Source organism: Salvelinus namaycush, chromosome 6 (assembly GCF_016432855.1).
Source record: "Salvelinus namaycush isolate Seneca chromosome 6, SaNama_1.0, whole genome shotgun sequence".
Classification (NCBI taxonomy): Eukaryota; Metazoa; Chordata; class Actinopteri; order Salmoniformes; family Salmonidae; genus Salvelinus; species Salvelinus namaycush.
Genome location: NC_052312.1, coordinates 11041000 through 11062605, shown reverse-complemented (window position 1 = coordinate 11062605; position 21606 = coordinate 11041000). Strand labels below are relative to the sequence as shown.

The window sequence follows — 21606 nt, the reverse complement described above, 5'->3', positions numbered from 1 at the left end:
GGCCAGTGAACACGCCATGGGCATGAAAGAGAACAGTTGAAAGCAAACAGAGAAGGACAATGAGATGCTTTCTGCCATAAATGCAGAATGTTTGGCCCCTTTTTCCTCCTTTCTAAAGGCAAAAGATTAAAGAGGAACTCTTGGCTATTCATGGCGTCCTGTTCCCATTCTCCTTGGGTGTCGTAAAACCCAGCTTGCTTTTCTGCTAATAAAACAGTCCCTGCTTTGTGTTGAGTTTCTTCACGGAACACGTGAGGAGCTGGCAACCCTCTGAAAGACCTACGGATTCATTTCAAGTTTTAAATAAGCGGCAGGAGTCGTGTCTGAAATCTAGGCTTGCCACTTACTTAAACTGCATACTGTGTAGTAATCATACTGCATACTGTGTAGTAATCATACTGCATACTGTTTAGAACGTACTGTTCAGTAAAAACAAATGCAGTAAGCAACAAATATCAGCATACTAGTATCATCCTACTGAGAATGTGCAATTAATGAACAATTGAGTTGATTGCCGCCATTCATTCATTTTGATATAGTTGATTATCAGCGGTTGTCAAACACGTTGGTATCGAAAAACTATTCTCGTTCTCAAGTGTGCAGCGAATTCTACTAGATGAAAAGCCGAAATGAGTATGACATCCTGGCATTTAAAAGCATACATTTTCAAAATTTCACATACTATATAAAAAAATGTGCATACCCAAAATGCCTGCAGTTTAGAATGCAAGTACAGGTATTGGGACATGGCCAATGTGAAAGAGAGGGGGGTATTTCAGATTTTTTACCCCCATCTTGACTCCATCAGCAACATGACGCTTCCAAAGGAACTAGAATGCAGTACAGAAAAAGCATGCCCAGAACTCTAATTCTTTGCGTAGAGTAGAGTAGCAAATTGTCAATTTTTCACTCTCTTCAGAATGCAACAGTGACGCAACTGCATCCTGCATTTTGCAGAACATTCTAAACCTGCAAACATTGTAGTCGCTTGGCATGGGCAGCTTTTTGGGCTTTGTCAAAATGGAGCACCGGGTGGGAAATTCATGGGAAATTCATGGAGATTTAGGAGGTATCCATTTATTGTTACCATCATCCAAACAAAAGCAGACCATATGCAGCTGAATACCCACCATGTTTAAGATTGCCTCCTCTCTGTTGTTCCTGCATGTGAAGCCGTAACAGTAGCAGAAAACAATGGAACAATTCATCGATCCATTAATGTCATGGATTGCTCAAAAGGTACACCTGGTTTCCAAGATATACATCTGGTTTTCACTACTCACTGGTTTGAAGGAAGAGATGAAAACCATCAGACACTGGCCACGAGGAGTGGAATTACTCATCCCTGAATCAATCCTTTTTTTTAACTCAAATAATTGTAGGAGCTACAAAGTAAAGCCCAGAAGACATGAAACTATAATTCAACACTTACTTCCAATGTGGTCAAGACAGACCACACCAACCAACAAAAACACCAAGTACAAAAATCCTTCACTCACCTCTGATTTGGTGGACATATTGTCCTCCATGTCAGAGTAGTTAGCGTCCATCAGCTCTGGGAACGGCGGCAGCGTCAACGCCTTTCTGCGCTCCCCCAGCACCTCGCGGCCGTCCACCCGCAGTTTAGCGGGCTGCACCTGGGATTTGTCCTTCAGCAGTTTCTTATCTGAGTGGTGGGACTGGGCGTGCGAAAGGGACGAGCCCCCTGACGGTTTTAGTGACAATTCCGCTAAGTTTTTCTTGCGCTTTTTGGTCATGTGGTCCTCGCAGTCAGTGACAGACAGTCGCTTGTTAGTCCCCGCCCCAGACCCGGCCCCATGCAAGTAGCCCCCGTCCTGCCGGTGCTCCTTGGACATGGCCTTTGGCTCCTTGAAGCCCATCTTGGGGATGGGGGGGTTGTCACGAAGAAGAGGCTGGTTCTCTTTGGGTTTCTTGGAGAAATCTTTGGAGGCTTTGCTGGGTTCCCTGCCACAGTCTCGGAAGGCACTTTTGGTCTCTTTTGAAGGCTTGTCTTTGTGGTCCTTTGAGGGTTTGTGTAGCTTGGATGAGCTGCTACTGTTAGTAGTGGTGGTGGTGAGGAGGGCGCCAGTTCCTTTGGAGCTGTCCTGCGGCAAAAAGCACAGGCCAAAGATTAGGTCTCAATTTATTTAGATAACTTGATGATAGACCATCTATAGGATCCTATCAACTTTGACTCTTGATTTGCAACAACTTGCTTGAGTTCGCTTTAGCGCTACCTTTAAGTTTAGTGGATAGTTTAACATTGATAGTTAGTGAAACATCTTAAACCATTTGGATTACATATAACATTACATAAGCTTTGTAAATAACGAAAGGTTAATTCAGCCCTAACTAATGCTCCAAGGATTACGCACTGGCAAGAGGGAAGTTGATGAATGGAGAAATCCCACTTCAGGGTCAGTGGACACGACAGGGCAAACACCTAATTAGTCTTTTTGACACGCTGGCGATTAGCAACAACGTGGGTCAAAAAGCTTGGCTAATAGTAACTCCCGGGATCCAGGGCAGATGGTAGGGGCCGAAAACTAACTTCTTGACCTCAAGGCCTTTTGTACATACAGCGCCTTCAGAAAGTATTCACACCCCTTGACTTTTTCCACATCTTGTTGTGTTGTTACAGCCTGAATTTAAAATGGATTCAATTAAGATGTCAATGGCCAACACACAATAACCCCACAATGTCAAATTGGAATTGTTTATACATTTTTACTAATGAATAAAAAGCTGAAATGTCTTGAGTCAATAAGTATTCAACCCCTTTGTTACGGCAAGCCTAAATAAGTTCAGGAGTAAAACTCTGCATTATTAACAAGTCACATGATAAGTTGTGTGGACTTACTGTGTGCAATAGGTGTTAACATGATTTTTGAATGACTACCTCATCTTTGTACCCCACACATACAGATAATTGTAAGGTCCCTCAGTCAAGCAGTGAATTTCAAACCCAGAATCAACCACAAAGACCAGAGAAGTTTTCCACTGCCTAATAAAAGAAGGGCACCTATTGGTAATGGATAACATTTTTTAAAGCAGACATTGAATATCCCTTTGAGCATGGTGAAGTTATTAATTACACTTTGGATGGTATATGAATACACCCAATCACTGCTAAGATACAGAAGTCCTTCCTAACTCAGTTGCCGGAGAGGAAAGAAACCACCATGAGGCCAATAGTGACTTTAAAAACAGTTTAGTGGCTGTGATAAGAGAAAACTGAGGATGTATCAACAACATTCTAGTTACTCCACAATAATAACCTAATTGACAAATGTGAAGAGGAAGCCTGTGCAGAATGACAATATTTCAAAACATGCATCCTGTTTGCAATAAGGCACTAAAGTAAAACTGAAAACAATGTGGCAAAGAAATTAACTGTGTCCTAAACACAAACGGTTGTGTTTGGGGGCACCACCAGCATGGTGGTGGCTGCATCATTTTATGTGTATGCTTGTCATCGTCAAGGTCTAACGATTTATTTTAGCATAAAAATAAACTGAATAGAGCTAAACAGGCAAATCCTAGAGGGAAACCTAGTTTAATCTGCTTTCCAACAGACACTGGGAGTATTGTACAATCCAGGTGTGGAATGCCTTTAGATTTACCCAGAAAGACTAACAGCTGTAAAATCGCTGCCAAAGGGGATTCTAACATGTATTGACTCGTGGATACATATGTAAATTAGATATCTGTATTTCATTTTCAATAAATGTGCAAACATTTCTAAAAACATGGTTTTCCCTGTCATTATGTGTGTGTAGATGGGTGAGATTTTTCTTGGTATTAATTTTGAATTCAGGATGTAACAAAATGTGGAATAAGTCAAGGGGTATGAATACTTTCTGAAGGCACTGTACGTACCACTGAAATTAGTCTAGAGTCTAGACTGTTGACTAGATATTCCAGGGAAATGTGTAATGAAATTAGACGTTTGCCACGTCACAGTGAGATTTATTGGGGTCAAAATCGAAAAAAATTAAATACTCTACTGGGGGACAATTTACTTGGCTTCTAGCGAAGGGGGCTTGATTACAATGCTCAAATCTATACACCCCTGACAACTAAATGAGCAAAGACAATGTAAAGTCTGGCCATAGCATATCAAAGGAATCCTAATAATCAGTGTTCATTCATTTTAGAGAAAGCCATTGTGCCACCCTGGGGCTCTTGTACTGCTGTGTCAATGAAGAGTCTATTCTAGAACAACAAGATAAAAGAAAAAAAAGGGGATTCCAGTTTGCTTGAGAAGAGACCTGGGAACTTGTTTTGTCCAGAATGTGGGGGAAGGGAGGGAAGACTCAACAGCTGTAAGCGCGACCTTAAAAATTTGCGCAGACGGTGAAAAAAAACCTGGAGGTGGAAGCGAGTGCATTTCCTTTTCTCCAACTAAACGTGACCGGGGTCACGCCTTCTGGCCCCCAGTCAATATTTCATAGATGTCTTAAAGCCATTAAGCACATCTAGACGGTAGGGGTGTGTTACGACCTACCCAAACCCTTTGATTTTGTCGATCTGCTCCTGACCCCTTGACCTTTTGGACATCTAGCTGCTAACCCGCTCACACAAAACTGTTTAAGACCAGTAAAAGGTGGAGATAAAGTGATGCTCTATCAATAACAGCCCCCCCCCCCCGCCGCCTTTCCCGATACCAAAAGACTGGCACGTTAGTAGATGCTCCCAGAACATGTAAACCTATAGAGGCCATGAAAGTGAATGAACTGAGCAAAATCGAAGGTACCCCATAATTGCACATGTCAACGGTTGCTGAATATCAAACAGCTACAGTCCTAAGAGTATCACAGGAATCCTTGCAAGTTAATACGATCTCTGTTCTAAAGAACTTTTCATGCCAAGCACCAGCAAATATAATCCATGTTATTTAAGATGGTAACATTTTAAATTGAGTATATGGATGTGTGCATTATGTACTTTACTAGTCTCCTTGTAATAATGACCTGCCACTCAGCACTATGTACAGAGAATATTACAACGCTGTACATAACAGTTCTGCTTAGATTAATAAAAAATACTCGAGCTGTTTTGGAGTGATGTGCAATAACGGAGTTTCAGCAGTTTTGTTTTGCCTATAAAAATGCACTTACAGTCAAGTAGAAAAAGGCAGACTGCCATAGCATTCAGTAACACTTAACAAAGCCATGTGGGGTACAAGTGAACCGGAAGGAGAGGAGACAACAGTAGGTGGGTTGCCATTGGACGTTAGTGGAAGTGTGTGTGTGACCCCTCTGCTCCATCAGTAATCCATCACACAATCTGTTTGGATTGGAAACCATTTCCATGTGCACCGGGCCTTTCGTAACCCGGCCCTTGCAGGAGTGGTCTCTGACGGGCCGTGGTAAATGATACCATTTAAAGGGCCTAAAAATAACCCTTAATGGAAGCAACATGCCAGTTAGACCCCATGTACAGTGGGGAGAACAAGTATTTGATACACTTCCAATTTTGCAGGTTTTCCTACTTACAAAGCATGTAGGTGTCTGTAATTTTTATCATAGGTACACTTCAACTGTGAGACGGAATCTAAAACAAAAATCCAGAAAATCACATTGTATGATTTTTAAGTAATTCATTTGCATTTTATTGCATGACATAAGTATTTGATCACCTACCAACCACTAAGAATTCCGGCTCTCACAGACCTGTTAGTTTTTCAGAAGCCCTCCTGTTCTCCACTCATTACCTGTATTAACTGCACCTGTTTGAACTCGTTACCTGTATAAAAGACACCTGTCCACACACAGACTCCAACCTCTCCACAATGGCCAAGACCAGAGAGCTGTGTAAGGACATCAGGGATACAATTGTAGACCTGCACAAGGCTGGGATGGGCTACAGGACAATAGGCAAGCAGCTTGGTGAGAAGGCAACAATCGTTGGCGCAATTATTAGAAAATGGAAGAAGTTCAAGATGACGGTCAATCACCCTCGGTCTGGGGCTCCATGCAAGCTCTCACCTCGTGGGGCATCAATGATCATGAGGAAGGTGAGGGATCAGCCCAGAACTACACGGCAGGACCTGGTCAATGACCTGAAGTGAGCTGGGACCACAGTCTCAAAGAAAACCATTAGTAAAACACTACGCCGTCATGGATTAAAATCCTGCAGCGCACGCAAGGTCCCACTGCTCAAGCCAGCGCATGCCCAGGCCCGTCTGAATTTTGCCAATGACCATCTGGATGATCCAGAGGAGGAATGGGAGAAGGTCATGTGGTCTGATGAGACAAAAATAGAGCTTTTTGGTCTAAACTCCACTCGTCGTGTTTGGAGGAAGAAGGAGGATGAGTACAACCCCAAGAACACCATCCCAACCGTGAAGCATGGAGGTGGAAACATCATTCTTTGGGGATGCTTTTCTGCAAAGGGGACAGGACGACTGCACCGTATTGAGGGGAGGATGGATGGGGCCATGTATCGCGAGATCTTGGCCAACAACCCCCTTCCCTCAGTAAGAGCATTGAAGATGGGTCGTTGCTGGGTCTTCCAGCATGACAACGACCCAAAACACACAGCCAGGGCAACTAAGGAGTGGCTCCGTAAGAAGCATCTCAAGGTCCTGGAGTGGCCTAGCCAGTCTCCAGACCTGAACCCAATAGAAAATATTTGGAGGGAGCTGAAAGTCCGTATTGCCCAGCGACAGCCCCGAAACCTGAAGGATCTGGAGAAGGTCTGTATGGAGGAGTGGGCCAAAATCCCTGCTGCAGTGTGTGCGAACCTGGTCAAGAACTACAGGAAACGTATGATCTCTGTAATTGCAAACAAAGGTTTATGTACCAAATATTAAGTTCTGCTTTTCTGATGTATCAAATACTTATGTCATGCAATAAAATGCAAATGAATTACTTAAAAATCATACAATGTGATTTTCTGGATTTTTGTTTTAGATTCCGTCTCTCACAGTTGAAGTGTACCTATGATAAAAATTACAGACCTCTACATGCTTTGTAAGTAGGAAAACCTGCAAAATCGGCAGTGTATCAAATACTTGTTCTCCCCACTGTACATGTCGTTTCTATCCATGATTCTAAAATTGGTTCTCTGAGACTGCTAGAGAACAATTGTATCACAATGAAACACTGATACGTACCAAATTTCAACAGGCTTTAAAACGAGTGACTTCTTTATACTGCCTAATGGATACATTATGGCCGTTGCTATAACCGCTATCAGTAGCATACCTTGCATAAGCCCAAGTCGAGCATCTCTTGAAAATCCACAGACTTCAAATACCCTCAACATCTTTGAACCTAGCCAACTATGCAGGGATTAAGCTGGGCGAGACTTCGAAGAAGTGGGAATTTTTGGGGAAGAGAGGGAGGACGGGGAGACCGTCTAGCCCCGGGCTGTACCTGGAGACCGCCACTGACTTTTGACCCCGGGAAGGCCTTGCTCTTCTTCGCATCAGACAATGTCAATGTCAGGGAGCTGCTGGGGAGGGTGGGCAGCTTGAGATGCTGGCCGAACAGAGATGTGGAGCCCTCCTGCATTACCATCACCTGGAAGTAAAATGGGGTCATTAAACCGATGCCTTCATCCGAAGTGACTTATAGATCATAGGTGACACCCATTTGAATATATAAAATGTAGCAGATGTGGGAATCAAACCTACAACAGAACCAACATTGTAAAGACAATAAAACACCACAATAAAAAAAAGACATTAACAGAATTATATTGTCTTGATCAGCATGTGTAAAACTGAGTTTTGTATCTTATTGTGCGCTCAGTCTGGGAGTGAAGAGCTTTATGAATTAATTTGAATTGAAAGTACTGCATCAATTGGACAGTTTCTTATTTCCTGCTTATAATAGTGGATTCTGTGTGAATCTTAAGACCGCTTTAGTTTGGACAAAAACTTAAGCGAGGCAAACGTATTATTGTAGCGGTCTTGCCGATCCCAAGAGCAGTAAACTTAACATTCGAGCACTTAACACTGCACGTTACTCCTGGAGTCCCTCAGACAGTCATCGCTTTGCATGGAATGACAGTGAGCACGCGAAGGAAAGACAACACAGCTGCTTCACTGTGGGTCTAAATTTGAGGGTGCATCCGTTTGCGGTGTCACTTCAACATAGCAGCCGAGGGAAGAATGAATGTTTCATGTCTTGCCTAGCAGCAAGAGGTTAACAAAGGGTTAAAGCTCCACTGAGAACACGCGGCCTGTTTCTCGGAAGCTCCAGTGCCCTGCAGTTGAAATGAGCTGCTGTGAGTCAGCACCAAAACAACTTAGTAAGCATTTCCTTTCATACAACTTTCCCCACCTTCCGGTCTTTCCATTACCCTTTCTCCAATAGAAGAGGGGGACAATAGAGCAAGGCACGGGGTGGGTTACGCCTTTACAATGGCAGAGGAAACACTGGGTCAACAACATGCGGAAAGTCTCAGAAATAATAGAAGCTCATCCAACTGTGCGTATTGGATACAGGTCCCACATTTTACTGTGAGTCATGCTTAGAAGTCTATATTGCCATAGTGAGAGAGTCATGGCATTGGGGAAGCTACAATGTCAACACATTCTTATGTAAATGTTTCAATTTGAAGAGAACGCTAGTTCACATGTCTTACTTTAGAGTCTTCCAAACTTCTTTTGTTAGGATCCCGTTCCTGTGGACACACAAAAAGCATGTCAGTGTACACACAGCAAACAGCTGTATTGGAGAAGGCCTGAAAACATCCAGTGGGCTGAAGAAATGTGACTGACAAACCAGTCTCTCAATTAAACCACATCACATTCAGTGCACATCTGTTGCCAATCGTATTCATTTCCTCTGAAAAGGCATCCAAATTACATTAAGGTGCATGGTGTTGTGCGCACAGCCATAAAGCATTGGTGTGTTACTGGAATGAGCATGGCAGGGGGGCCTGCTAAAAATTAAAAAAAACACACCCCTGATCTTGCAAATTCCATAAGTTCCTGAAGATATTGTGCACTGAAATAATTAAGAAATCTATTCCAAAATTGACATTCCTATGTGGGCACACAAGGCTTTCTGGAGGTCACTTCGAAGAAAGAATAAACGTGTGTATAAACAAAAAAGCACTTTGTTCCAGTCATAAAACATGACAGAGAGAGTGGTTTGCCTGCCAATGGCTGACCTGATACGCCCTTTTTCCTGCCAATGGCAGGTCTGATGTGTGACCGACATGGATGATACCTAGTTGCCAGCAAGGTCAAGGTTGTTTTTTAAAAGAGCTACTCATTGGTCTTATTCAACTTCTGAATTGTCATTTAAATCATTTACCTCTCCAGGGTGGTGTTTATCTCAAAAGCCTTAAGCATGGGTGGCCATACTGGATATTCAGGGCTTTGCGCCAGCCCCGGTCCTGATGATTACCTCAATCAGGTGTTCAAGCAGGGATGGAGCAAGCCTGTATATCCAGTACGGCTACCCATGCTTAAGGCTAATAGGACAAACACCTGCTATTGAGATGTTCCTCCCCCACCCTCCAGTCTTGTCGTACCCCGCCGGCTTTGAGCAGCTTCCTGCGGAACTCCTCCGTGGGGTTGTTGAAGGTGAGCTTCTCGCAGCGCAGGTGATTGACAGGCGGGTGGCCGTCCAGGTGTAGGAACAGGTCGTAGTCGAAGCGCACTTTCTTAGGTTCTTCCTGTGAAGAACAGTGGGACATCCGTAGGAACAAAAGAAAGGAGTGAAGTCAGTTGCGTACTAAAGTCCAAAATGGTAAACATTCATACAAAAAGGTAAAGTTGTTAACCATATGGAATTCATAAAGATTAACATCTGCACTGACCACATTAAATGTGACATTTTTCAAATGCTCAACATAGATTGATTAAAATTGACCAACGTGGGATGATCATGGTCACCAATGGTACATAAATCTGGTTAAGCCGTATGTTCACAGCTTGGGATCTTTAGTAAGCAATACGTGTCAAATCCTTGTTAAATGTACCTTATTTCTGAAGTAAACTTCAATGGGCAAGATGAAGCCTGCGTATCCAGACTCCTCCACTTTATAGGGTGGATCCTTACACACTGAAACGAAGGGGAGAAAAATCAGCTTTTCACTCAACGCAGGCGTCACGTGTCCTATGTAACAAATGCCAGTGTGTGCATAGAGTCCCTCAAGGATATATAAAATATCTGGGGAGCCGTGTGTCCCTGTGTGCTCGCTTCTCACCGATCTTCCACTGTTTCTAATGTGTCTGTCAATAAAGCCTTGAATAGGAAAGGGAGTAATTCTCCCCTCTCCTTTAATAAAAAAAGGTCATGTGAATGTGACAACAGCACCAAGTCTCAAGGTAGCAGTTCATTTCCTAGCATGGCTCTAATATAATTAGGTATATTACCATGCATATTCATCAAGGCTACCTTAAGATTACAAACAGAAAGCCCTTTGTGTGTGTGTACAAGACATCGGCACTAATGGGAATTGGAATCTGTTGCTGCCAGCCAGCAGCACTCGCTTACAACTCAACACTGCCAGTGCCAAGACACTACATGAAATGCAGCGCTCTCTCATGGGATCTCATTATAAAACATGAAGACAATTTCCGCCAATAATCTGACGCAACGTCGATACCAGAAACCCTGGGTTTATATTAGATACAAATACACATCCCAAAGACTTGGATCCACCCAGCAGCACACCACGACACACTTAGTTCCCATCAGGCTGATCAGGACAAACAACCTGCGCTTCAGGTCAGGTGACCCTCTGACACCCGTTTGTCATTCTCTACATCCCAGGGGGCTTTGCAGCAAGACTGCCAGCTAGTCTGCATGTGTATATGTATTTACTGATAGTAGTTTCTCTTCAATTTTCCTTTCAGCTCCATTTCAATTCTTTTCGCTTTTGTTAGTCTTTACAGATTAGTATGAGCAGTATAACCATAACCAGTACAGATTGGACATTTACTTAGTGCTTTATCAATGTACAATGGGCTCCATTGCCCATTTCATCTCATTTGGAGGGGTAACTACACTGTATTTTATTTAACTAGGCAAGTCAGTTAAGAACAAATTCTTATTTACAATATTCAGCCTACCAAAAGGCCTCCTGCGGGGACAGGGCTGGGATATTTAAAAATAATAATAATATAGGACAACACACACATCACGACGAGACAACACTACATAAAGAGAGACTTAAGACAACATATCAAGGTAGCAACACAGCATGGTAGCAGCACAAAACATGGTACAAACATTATTGGGCACAGACAACAGCAAAGGGCAAGAAGGTCGAGTTAACGATAAATCCCGCGAAGCAGCCACTGTCAGTAAGAGTGTCCATGATTGAGTCTTTGAATGAAGAGATTGAGATAAAACTGTCCAGTTTGAGTGTTTGTTGCAGCTCGTTCCAGTCGCTAGCTGCAGCGAACTGAAAAGACGAGCGACCCAGGGATGTGTGCGCTTTGGGGACCTTTAACAGAATGTGACTGGCAGAACGGGTGTTGTATGTGGAGGATGAGTACTGCAGTAGATATCTCAGATAGGGGGGAGTGAGGCCTAAGAGGGTTTTATAAATAATCATCAACCAGTGGGTCTTGCGACGGGTATACAGAGATGATCAGTTTACAGAGGAGTATAGAGTGCAGTGATGTGTCCTATAAGGAGCATTGGTGGCAAATCTGATTGCCGAATGGTAAAGAACATCCAACCGCTCGAGAGCACCCTTACCTGCTAATCTATAAATTACGTTTCCGTAATCTAGCATGGGTAGGATGGTCATCTGAATCAGGGTTAGTTTGGCAGCTGGGGTGGAAGAGGAGAGATTACGATAGAGGAAACCAAGTCTAGATTTAACTTCAGCCTGCAGCTTTGATATGTGCTGAGAGAAGGACAGTGTACCGTCTAGCCATACTCCCAAGTACTTGTATGAAGTGACTACCTCAAGCTCTAAACCCTCAGAGGTAGTAAATCACACCTGTGGGGAGAGGGGCATTCTTCTTACCAAACCACATGACCTTTGTTTTGGAGGTGTTCAGAACAAGGTTAAGAGCAGAGAAAGCTTGTTGGACACTAGGAAAGATTTGTTGTAGAGCGTTTAATAATCCGGGGAGGGGCCAGCTGAGTATAAGACTATCTGCATATAAATGGATTCCTATTGCCTGAGCAATGTTGTTGAAGTAAACTGACAAGAGTGTGGGGCCTAGGATCAATCCTTGGGGTACGCCCTTGGTGACAGGCAGTGGCTGAGACAGCAGATGTGCAGTGTATAAAGTCAGAACTCTTTGAGAGCGGTAGTTATCAAACCAGGCCAAAGACCCCTCAGAGACATCAATACTCCTTAGCCGGCCCACAAGAATGGAATGGTCTACCGTCTCAAAAGCTTTGGCCAAGTCAATAAAAATAGCAGCACAACATTGCTTAGAATCAAGGGCAATGGTGACATCATTGAGGACCATTAAGGTTGCTGTGACATCCATAACCTGAGCGGAAACCAGATTGCATACCAGAGAGAATACTATAGACGTCAAGAAAACCAGTCAGTTGATTATTTTTCCAACACGTTTGATGAACAGGGCAAAAATTAAAAATAAGCATATAACAGTTAGGATCAGCTTGATCTCCCCTTTAAAAATAAAGGATGAACCATGGCTGCCTTCCAAGCAATGTGAACCTCCCCAAAGAGGAGAGACAGGTTAAAAACGGTCAGAGATAGGCTTGGTGATGATACGGGCAGCAACCTTAAGAACCTAAACCCAGATGTTTTTTGGGGGTCAAGTTTAAGGAGCTCCTTTAGTACCTCGGACTAGTGACCGCCTGCAAGGAGAAACTTTGTAGCGGGGCAGGGGGAAAAGAGGAGAATCGGGGCTAGTTGCATTAGAAGGGGTGGGAGATGAGGAAATGTTGGACAGGCAAGGCTGAGTCAAATAGGAATCCTGACTTAATGAAGTTGTGATTAAAGAGCTCAGTCATGTGCTTATTGTAAGTAACAATCACATCAACAACATTAAGGGACATGGGCAGCTGTGAGGAGGGTTTATTCTCCAGGTCTTTAACTGTTTTCCAGAACTTCTTGGGGTTAGACCCACAGAAAGAAAACTGCTCCTAAAAGTAACTAACTTTGGCCTTCCGGATAGCCCGAGTGCACTTATTTCTCATTTGCCTGAACGAGAGCGTGTAAGTATGCGTGTGCCGAGCCTTTCGCCAAATGCAATTCTTCAGGTGGAGTAACTCTGCAAGATCACAGTCGCACCAGGGGCTGAACCGGTTTTTAATTCTCATTTTCTTTATGGGGGCATGTTTGTTAACAATACCACTGAAAATATCAAAAAAGAAGGTCCAGGGGTCTTCGTCAGAGCTTCGTCAAGCTGATTCTATACCATTTTACAGAGACCAGTTCATGAAGGAAGGCTTGCTCATTAAAGTTTTTTAGCAAGCGTCTATGACAAAATCAGGACAGGTCGTTTCACTGAGCCATTACGAACACAGGCTGTAAAACAGTGATCACTAAGGTCATTACAGGAAACAGACTATTACCCATCAGGATTATTTCTAAGGATAACGTTGAGGAGAGTAGTCTTTTCTGGGTGGTTGGAGTCATACCTTGTGGGATTGGTAATAATCTGAGAAATATTTAGGGTGTCCCATTGCTGTAGGACTTGGTCAGGTGGTTTAAGAATGTCTCAGTTTAGGTCACCTAGCAGGACAAATTCAGAGTTAATGTAAGGGGCCAGGAGAGGGCTTGGGGCAGGAAGGATACAGGCCGGTGCTGATGGAGGACGATAGCACCCAGCAACAGTCAAAGAGCTATTTGAAAGTTTAATGCTTAAAACCAGCAAATCAAATTGTTTGGGGACAGACTTGGTGGAGACAACCGAGCACTGAAGTTTATCCTTGGTAAAGTGCCACTCTCCCACTTTTGGAAGATCTGTCTTGCCGAAAAAGGTTATAACCAGAAAGTGTTAACATCAGTATTCAAAATGCTCTTCCTTAACCACGTCTCAGAAATGACTACACATTTGGATTGGAGCTGTGAACCCACACTTTAATTTGATCCATTCTAGGTAATAAGTTTCTAGTGTTAACTTTTTCTCAATAGGGGGTGCTGTTTGCACTTTGTAATAATTTCGTTCCCAAATTAAACTGCCTCGTACTCAATTCTTGCTCGTACAATATGCATATTATTATTACTATTGGATAGAAAACTCTCTAGTTTCTAAAACCGTTTGAATTATATCTGTGAGTGAAACAGAACTGGAGTTGGAGGAATTTTCCTATGAGGATGTGAGAATGCTGAATTCTGCAAGCTGTTCCCAGGTCAGTTTATTAATTTGCCTGTCTTCTATTGGTTGAGATGCACTGCATACGCCTTCCCCTGGGTGTCAGCGAATAGTGAGAATTGAAATGGAGTCTCTAGGCAGATCTGAAAGCCTATAAATACCCTGGCAAGGTGGTGTACTCCCTTTTTCCTCTTCGCCATGACGCAAAAAGGACATCGCCATGTCGTTCTAGAATGCTCCGGTTATAGCCCTTAGATATATCCGGCTCTGTTTTTATTCGATATAGGTGTTAAAGACATCATAATGTTGTTATTTTAAACCGAGTTATATCAGTTTATATCACTATATAGCGATTTTTCAGGTATTTATTTGTCCTGCGTTCTAGGGAGTTGGACACGTCTTAGCCACATGGCTAATGTTTACTGCTAATTCCAACGTTGAAGACGACATTCTACAACCGAGAAACGATTCTTTTGGACAAAGGACACCTTGCCCAAGATTCTGATGGAAGCTCATCAAAAGGTAAGAACTATTTAAGATGTTAATTCGTTGTTCTGTTGAAAAAAGTAAAATGCATATTCCGCCATTAATTTCGGTGCGGTCTCGCTTTAACGCACGCTGTATGCCGTAGTAACGTTAATTTTTAAAATCTAACAGCGATTGCATTAAGAACTAATGTATCTTTCATTTGCTGTCCAACCTGTATTTTTTAGTCAAGTTTATGATTAGTTACTTAGATTAGAATAGGTGCCTCTCCCAAGATTTCTCCCGACATATTGTTGGCAGCCTGGCTACTATTCTCATTGTATAACCACGATTTGTGCCGCTAAATATGCACATTTTCTAACAAACTCTATATGCATTGTGTAATATGATGTTATAGGACTGTCATCTGAAGAAGTTTGAGAAGGTTAGTGAAAAAATGTATATCTTTTGCTGGTTTATACGTTAACGCTATTTTTGGCTTGAATCAATGCTGTTGTGTGGTTGGCTATTGTAGTAAGCTAATATAATGCTATATTGTGTTTTCGCTGTAAAACACTTAAAATCTGAAATATTGGCTAGATTCACAAGATCTTTGTCTTTCATTTGCTGTATGCTGTGTATTTTTCAGAAATGTTTTATGATGAGTATTTAGGTAATTCACGTTGGTCTCTGTAGTTATTCTAGTTGCTTTGGTGAGAGTTGTGATGGTGGCTGCAATGGTAAACTATGATTTATACCTGAAATATGCACATTTTTCTAACAAAACATATGCTATACAATAAATATGTTATCAGACTGTCATCTGGTGAAGTTGTTTCTTGGTTAGTGGCTATTTATATCTTTATTTGGTCGAATTTGTGATAGCTACCTATGCAGGAAAAAACTGGTGGAGTAAAAAAAGTGGTGTCTTTTGCTAACGTGGTTAGCTAATAGATTTACATAGTGTCTTCCCTGTAAAACATTTTAAAAATCAGAAATGATGGCTGGATTCACAAGATGTGTATCTTTCATCTGGTGTCTTGGACTTGTGATTTAATGATATTTAGATGCTAGTATTTACTTGTGACGCTATGCTAGGCTATGCTAGTCAGCTTTTTTACTGATGGGGGTGCTCCCGGATCCAGTGGTTCCTCCTTTAAAAAAAGTTACGTCATACTGCGGCACACCCTGCGTGCTGCTGCAGCATTCTGTGGCACGTCATTTAATTCTCAGCTATTTCTGTTACTGTAAGTTATTAATAGTTTGACCACCAGAGGGCATCTTTGAGAGGCATTTGATGGTATTTCGTATTGTCATTACCAGAGAATTTCAAAAAAAAATTGTAATAACATAGTATACGGGATTGATTAAGAAATTTGGCTTAATTCATTTGACTAATATTATAGCGTTTCAAATCGGTGACGTCACTTGCTCTGAGACCTTGAAGTAGTTGTTCCCCTTGCTCTGCAAGGGCCATGGCTTTTGGGGAGCGATGGGTAACGATGCTTTGAAGGTGGCTGTTGTCTATATGTGCAGAGAGCCCCTGGTTCGAGCCCAGATAGGGGCGAGGAGGAACGAAAGCAAAACTGTTACACGGGCACCATTTTAAATCAAGAGAGTCTCCTCTTTGTAATTATGTAAGTCTGGGCAGCGAGCTTGTTTGTCATCGATCGCGAAACCAGAAATAGTCCGAAGTTTTGCATTTTTTCCTACTTTTTTATTATGCAGACATAAGCACAGCTGACAAGAGTTTACTGATGTTTACTTTCTACACAAGTAGTTTTTTCCCCCCAGTTTCGTCCGATGAACAGATTGTGGTAAAATAAAAAGGGATACATTTAATGGAATTCTAAGCATCACTCCAGTCAAAACAGGCTATGCGAACGTTTGATTTCATTAATTTGCTATGGGCTCGCGCTAGTGTTCAGCGCTATAGATAGCCAGAGCGAATTTACAAAAGCACCCGAATGTCCATTGAGAAAGCACAACGACTATACCATTTAGCTAAGCTAAGAATGACAAGAATAATCAAGTCAATAAACATTGGATAGTTAGATAACTATAGGCTAATATACTGGCAAGTTTGATGTATAACTGTTAACGTTAGGTAGCATACATAGCATATCATTACAGCAGTATATACACACACACACACACCGGTATGTGGTTCGTAAGGACAGCGTAGCTAACAAATTGTCAGCCAACATAACGTGTAAGGTAACTTATTTGAAAAGTCATTACTTTATTACATTGAGTAAATAGCAAGCTACCCCTTGGTCGTTTGGGCAAATCTGGTCTGTGTTAGGAGGGGGGTTTTTCACACCTAGCTCGGCTATTAGACTATTCTTTAGTAAAGGTTGAATAGTCTAAAGTTCAGCTATTAGCCCCTCCTCCCCAACTTGCAACAAATCTCATTCCTTTCCCTCTTCCACGCGGCATTATTCTGCTGCTGACTGGCTCGCTTGTGGGCATGCTGGCAGAATATGGCAGCATCTTCGGTTGTGCGTCAAGAATTCTGCATAAGGTAGCACGTTTGTATGAAGGTGTGGTTATTCACAGGCAAATTGTTATATGCTATGGAGGTACAGTTGTCTTTTTGTCGAGAGCAAAAACATTTTTATTATTTTCAATCAAAAATAATTGTTCTGAAAGCAACTTTTTTCCGACAAAGGAAGTCATAGCAGACCCCTAGGAAGAAGGACTCTGGTAAGCAGCACTGGGCTGTACTGACGTATCCTGAAAATGACATCTGCTGCTTTAGATTGAACGGTCATCTCTCAGTTATTGTTTTCATATCTATAATTTAAAAAAAGCTGTTTTCTTTACTTTCAGAGAGCAAGCTGACCAAGGGGTCGAACATGTAGATATTGCCAGATGTTCACTGCCCGAAGAACAGGCCGTGGAAGCTTTATTGCTGGCAAAAGTGTCTAGAACCAGAGGTAACTGTTCTGTGTTCTTTTTCTCCATCTCTGCCTGTCTTGTTGTACATGGAACCTGTCTCACATGCATTAAATATAAAACCCTTAAGATGTCAGCTGCTAATTTTCAGATTTACACCACATAAACACAGCCATTTTCACTGGACTATCTGTTGCTGCCAAGTCATGATTTCCCTGGGGGTTAGCCTTGCAATAACCAAGTGGTGAGACACATAGCCCTCTATATTTAAATGTTTCAGGTACACTCCGATAGGTGTCTGCGTCACATACAGTATCTTCTATTGACATTATCTTCTATTGTTTGTCCTCATGTGTCTGTTTTTCAGCATAAAGTACTCTGTAGCCACTTAGTGTGGACACCAGGTGAGACCACACACACAGTCTTTCTTCTTCACTTCATCCCTCTCCCCCCTAAATCCTCTAGGTTTTATCAGCTGTTTTGGTGAACCCCTCCCGCATCTGAACTGGCTGACAGAGGGCACAGCATGATCATAGGTGAGATGTCACTTCGGTCGGGTCAACAGGAAGTATTATTGAAGAGATGCTTTACATAGAAATACAGACAGATGTAGTAGTCCCAGAGTTAATGATTCAAGGTCAGTTTTGCATTTCACCTCCTGATTTAAGATGACTGACCGTGTTACAATAAAAAAAAACAAGGCTTAAATCATGCTCTCTCGTCTGCAGGTATGTTTTGATGTGAGAGAGGAAGCCAGTCCCGTCATCGCCACCTCACCCGCTCTTAAGATAACCAGCCTTGGGCCCCCAGTTGGCCCGAAGGTTAGGAGACACCGCAATTGTCATGAACTGAGAGAATATTAGGGTAGCACTAATTCATGAACCATATGCTGTCTGCCGCTGTTCTTACCTCGTTCCCTTTCTGTCTTCTACACCTCTCCCCACCTCGTCTTTGTTCCTCGTTTTATAATGTACACCATATGTGCATTGAAGTACAGATTGAACTTGTAATTGTAATATTATAAATATCAGAATTCTAATGCATTTATGTATTTATAACACCTGGATAATGAACCTGGATAATGATATAGGACTTCAATAAAGCGTTTCACATTTTCCACTGGTTGAAATGAAGTATCTCATTGAAATACTATCCTGTGTCCTCAGATTAATGCAGATGAAGGGAGTTTGATATGCATTGTTTTTCTCTCTGTATATATGAATTACAAATCAATTATGTTTCTAGTCTAATGCATAGTTACAATGTGTAATCATTGATGTCCCAGGAGCGATAAACACTGTTGAAGTGTATAATTGTAATACATACATGCAGACACATCATCATTCAAATAATGGAGTTTGATATGACTGAAAAAGAATGTCTCAGATTCATACCTGAACCGCACCTTTATTTGCCAAGGAAGAGTACATGATCAGTGAACATATTCAATGTACAGGCTACAATGTTGGAATCTCACAAGTGGTAATAACTACAGTACATGTGTATATAGGACTTGCATCCTTGGCACAATAAAGTTATTATATTCTACTCTATCCATAGGCTTCATTAATGCCATTCAGACTTGAAGTTGATACAACTATGATAGCTGAGGTTCATAGATTGGTATGAATATTAGTTTTAGGGTCCATACACAGACCGGCTATATACTGTAGTAAGCTACACATTCATAGGCATACAGTTATTTTTATCCTCCACTACACAATAAGCAAGTAAATAGTTAGCTAGCTATGTTACTTCAGCTGCATTGCAAGGCAAGCTTACACAACTGTACATTCAATTTGCAGTAAATACTTTAGCTTGCTAGATTCTTTACATCCACTGTTTCACAAGATGACAGCCTGGTTTGTGCTTCTCTGGAGTCCCTAAAACATTAAACACGAATTACAAATCCATTATACTAACACTAGCTAATGTTAGCTAGTCAGATAACTTGCTAAATAGCGATTTTTGTAAATTAACTTTGACAAAAAAATATGTACAAACGTTTGTCTCTATGTTTAACATATACCTTTCAATTGTAAATGTTTTGTTCGACTCGTTATAACAACTTACATCTGGTTCCACCGTAATGTTTTGTCAGCCATCTTTGTTGAAGAACGCCAAAAGGCAAGGGTGGCCCGTGTCAAAATGTGTCATTGGAACCACTCGATATGATTGGTCATATAAAAACCTTGGGACCCAAATTCATAATGAGTGCTCTAACTCTCCCCTGTGGTGGTCTGGAGCAATGAAGCCGTGATGATGGGTAACTCTAAGTACAAGCTCGCAACTTTTAAAAGGAAGAACCACTGTTTATATATATAAAACGATTTGGGGCTTGCCATTGTCAGTTCAGTCAAACTGTCAAGGTCAGACAATAGTCTACTAAAGGCAGTAAAATGGCAGGGCACAGCATGACATGGACAACCAACAAGGATAAACAAAACAGCGGTTTTAAAAATGACTGCATTCTCCACCAGTGTTTGCCAACCATTCAAATGTGCCAAATCTCATAGAAAACCAGACAAAATGTAAATATAAAAACATTGTCAGAATGGCCAAAACAGCACTCGTCCCCTAAAGAGTCTTGGCTGGAAGTAGCCTAGAAACAGAATGCTAAGGAGCCAAACTGCAGTGACAGACAGGAAGCCAGTTGCTCACATTACACCAGCTCCGAATGACTGACTGCTCGGATGGCTAGACAGAGGTCGACCTCACCGCTGGGGTACGGGGGTCAACCTCACCGCTGGGGTACGGGGGTCAACCTCACCGCTGGGGTACGGGGGTCAACCTCACCGCTGGGGTACGGGGGTCAACCTCACCGCTGGGGTACGGGGGTCAACCTCACCGCTGGGGTACGGGGGTCAACCTCACCGCTGGGGTACGGGGGTCAACCTCACCGCTGGGGTACGGGGGTCAACCTCACCGCTGGGGTACGTGCTGCCCCATAACCAAATAAAACGAAGCAAATATTGTGGGTTATGATTAATTGCGCGGTCAGGTCAGATTCAATTACATGCGGCTAAAAGATTCCATTCACAGTAACCAACTGGCCTTATTTATGTAGAACCTGGGTTGACAAGATGAGCTACACCACCCAGAAACAGTGTAGGATAGTCTTGAGCAATTCTCTTCTTTTAGCCTCCAGCTCCTTTTCCTGTGTGGGTGTGAAGCAAGTGAAGAAGCAGGTGTGTGGACCTGTGAGACCGTCTGGAGGGTGGTTCCTCGGAGGGTTAGCTAGCGTCAAACACCTGGTCTACCTCCCACAGGGTCTCCCTCCTCATTGCCGAGGCAGAATCTCCCCAATCATTTAACACAGCAAAGCTCAACAATCCATCCACCTGTCTTGAAATCCCCTACAGCCATTGGAAGCTGTAATTTACATTTTATGGATCAATCAACCAATGAACAGCCTGCCTATTGTATTGCAGCAGTTGGGGTTTCCAACATGTCGAATCAACCACTCACTCTGTAGGCTTTGTTAAAATCACCACAACCCCAATGTTTTGAAACTATTTCATCAACTAATTTATCACCCACTAAAAAAGTATTACAGCTCAAACACACAACGACGACGAACCGCTAAAAGCAGCAGGTGGCCGTCCTATCGCTTGATGTACTTGGCCTTCCGTTATGGTGTACTTGCTCTCGAAACCTAAATCAGTAGACATCAGTATTTCAATGCAGGATCCCGGTTGCATGGTAAGTCTCATGTGGCAACTAAACTGGACAGCAACCTGTGCAATGTAGATCTCCATTATAAGCAGTGTGCTCCTACAACAAGTGACCCTAGAAGGAACTCATCAATACATTGATCTACCAAGCCAATACATTGGCTATCTTACCCTCTCTGTGTGCGTCACATCAGACAAGAAAGGGTGGGGGAGTTGGCTTTGCGGTACCATCTTGGCTACGTTTCCCTAGTCAAAGTTGAAAAGGTCACTGTACATGCAAAGGAGCGACTGGAAGAGCGAGGCGCACAATACACTCATTGACCTGTAACAGGAACTTTGCCAACG

General features: G+C 42.4%; 1 protein-coding gene across 1 annotated transcript in view; it reads right to left on the bottom strand.

The window, feature by feature from the left end:
* The window catches only part of LOC120049487 (protein AF-9-like), a 49467-nt gene that overhangs the window by 5587 nt on the left and 22274 nt on the right, over positions 1 to 21606 (bottom strand). The window contains exons 3-7 of the mRNA XM_038995751.1: positions 9946 to 10028; positions 9496 to 9639; positions 8599 to 8637; positions 7401 to 7529; positions 1500 to 2105 (exon numbers count right to left, since the gene is read on the bottom strand). Of these exons, the coding sequence (XP_038851679.1) occupies positions 1500 to 2105; positions 7401 to 7529; positions 8599 to 8637; positions 9496 to 9639; positions 9946 to 10028 (1001 nt within the window). The remainder of the gene's footprint in view (positions 1 to 1499; positions 2106 to 7400; positions 7530 to 8598; positions 8638 to 9495; positions 9640 to 9945; positions 10029 to 21606) is intronic.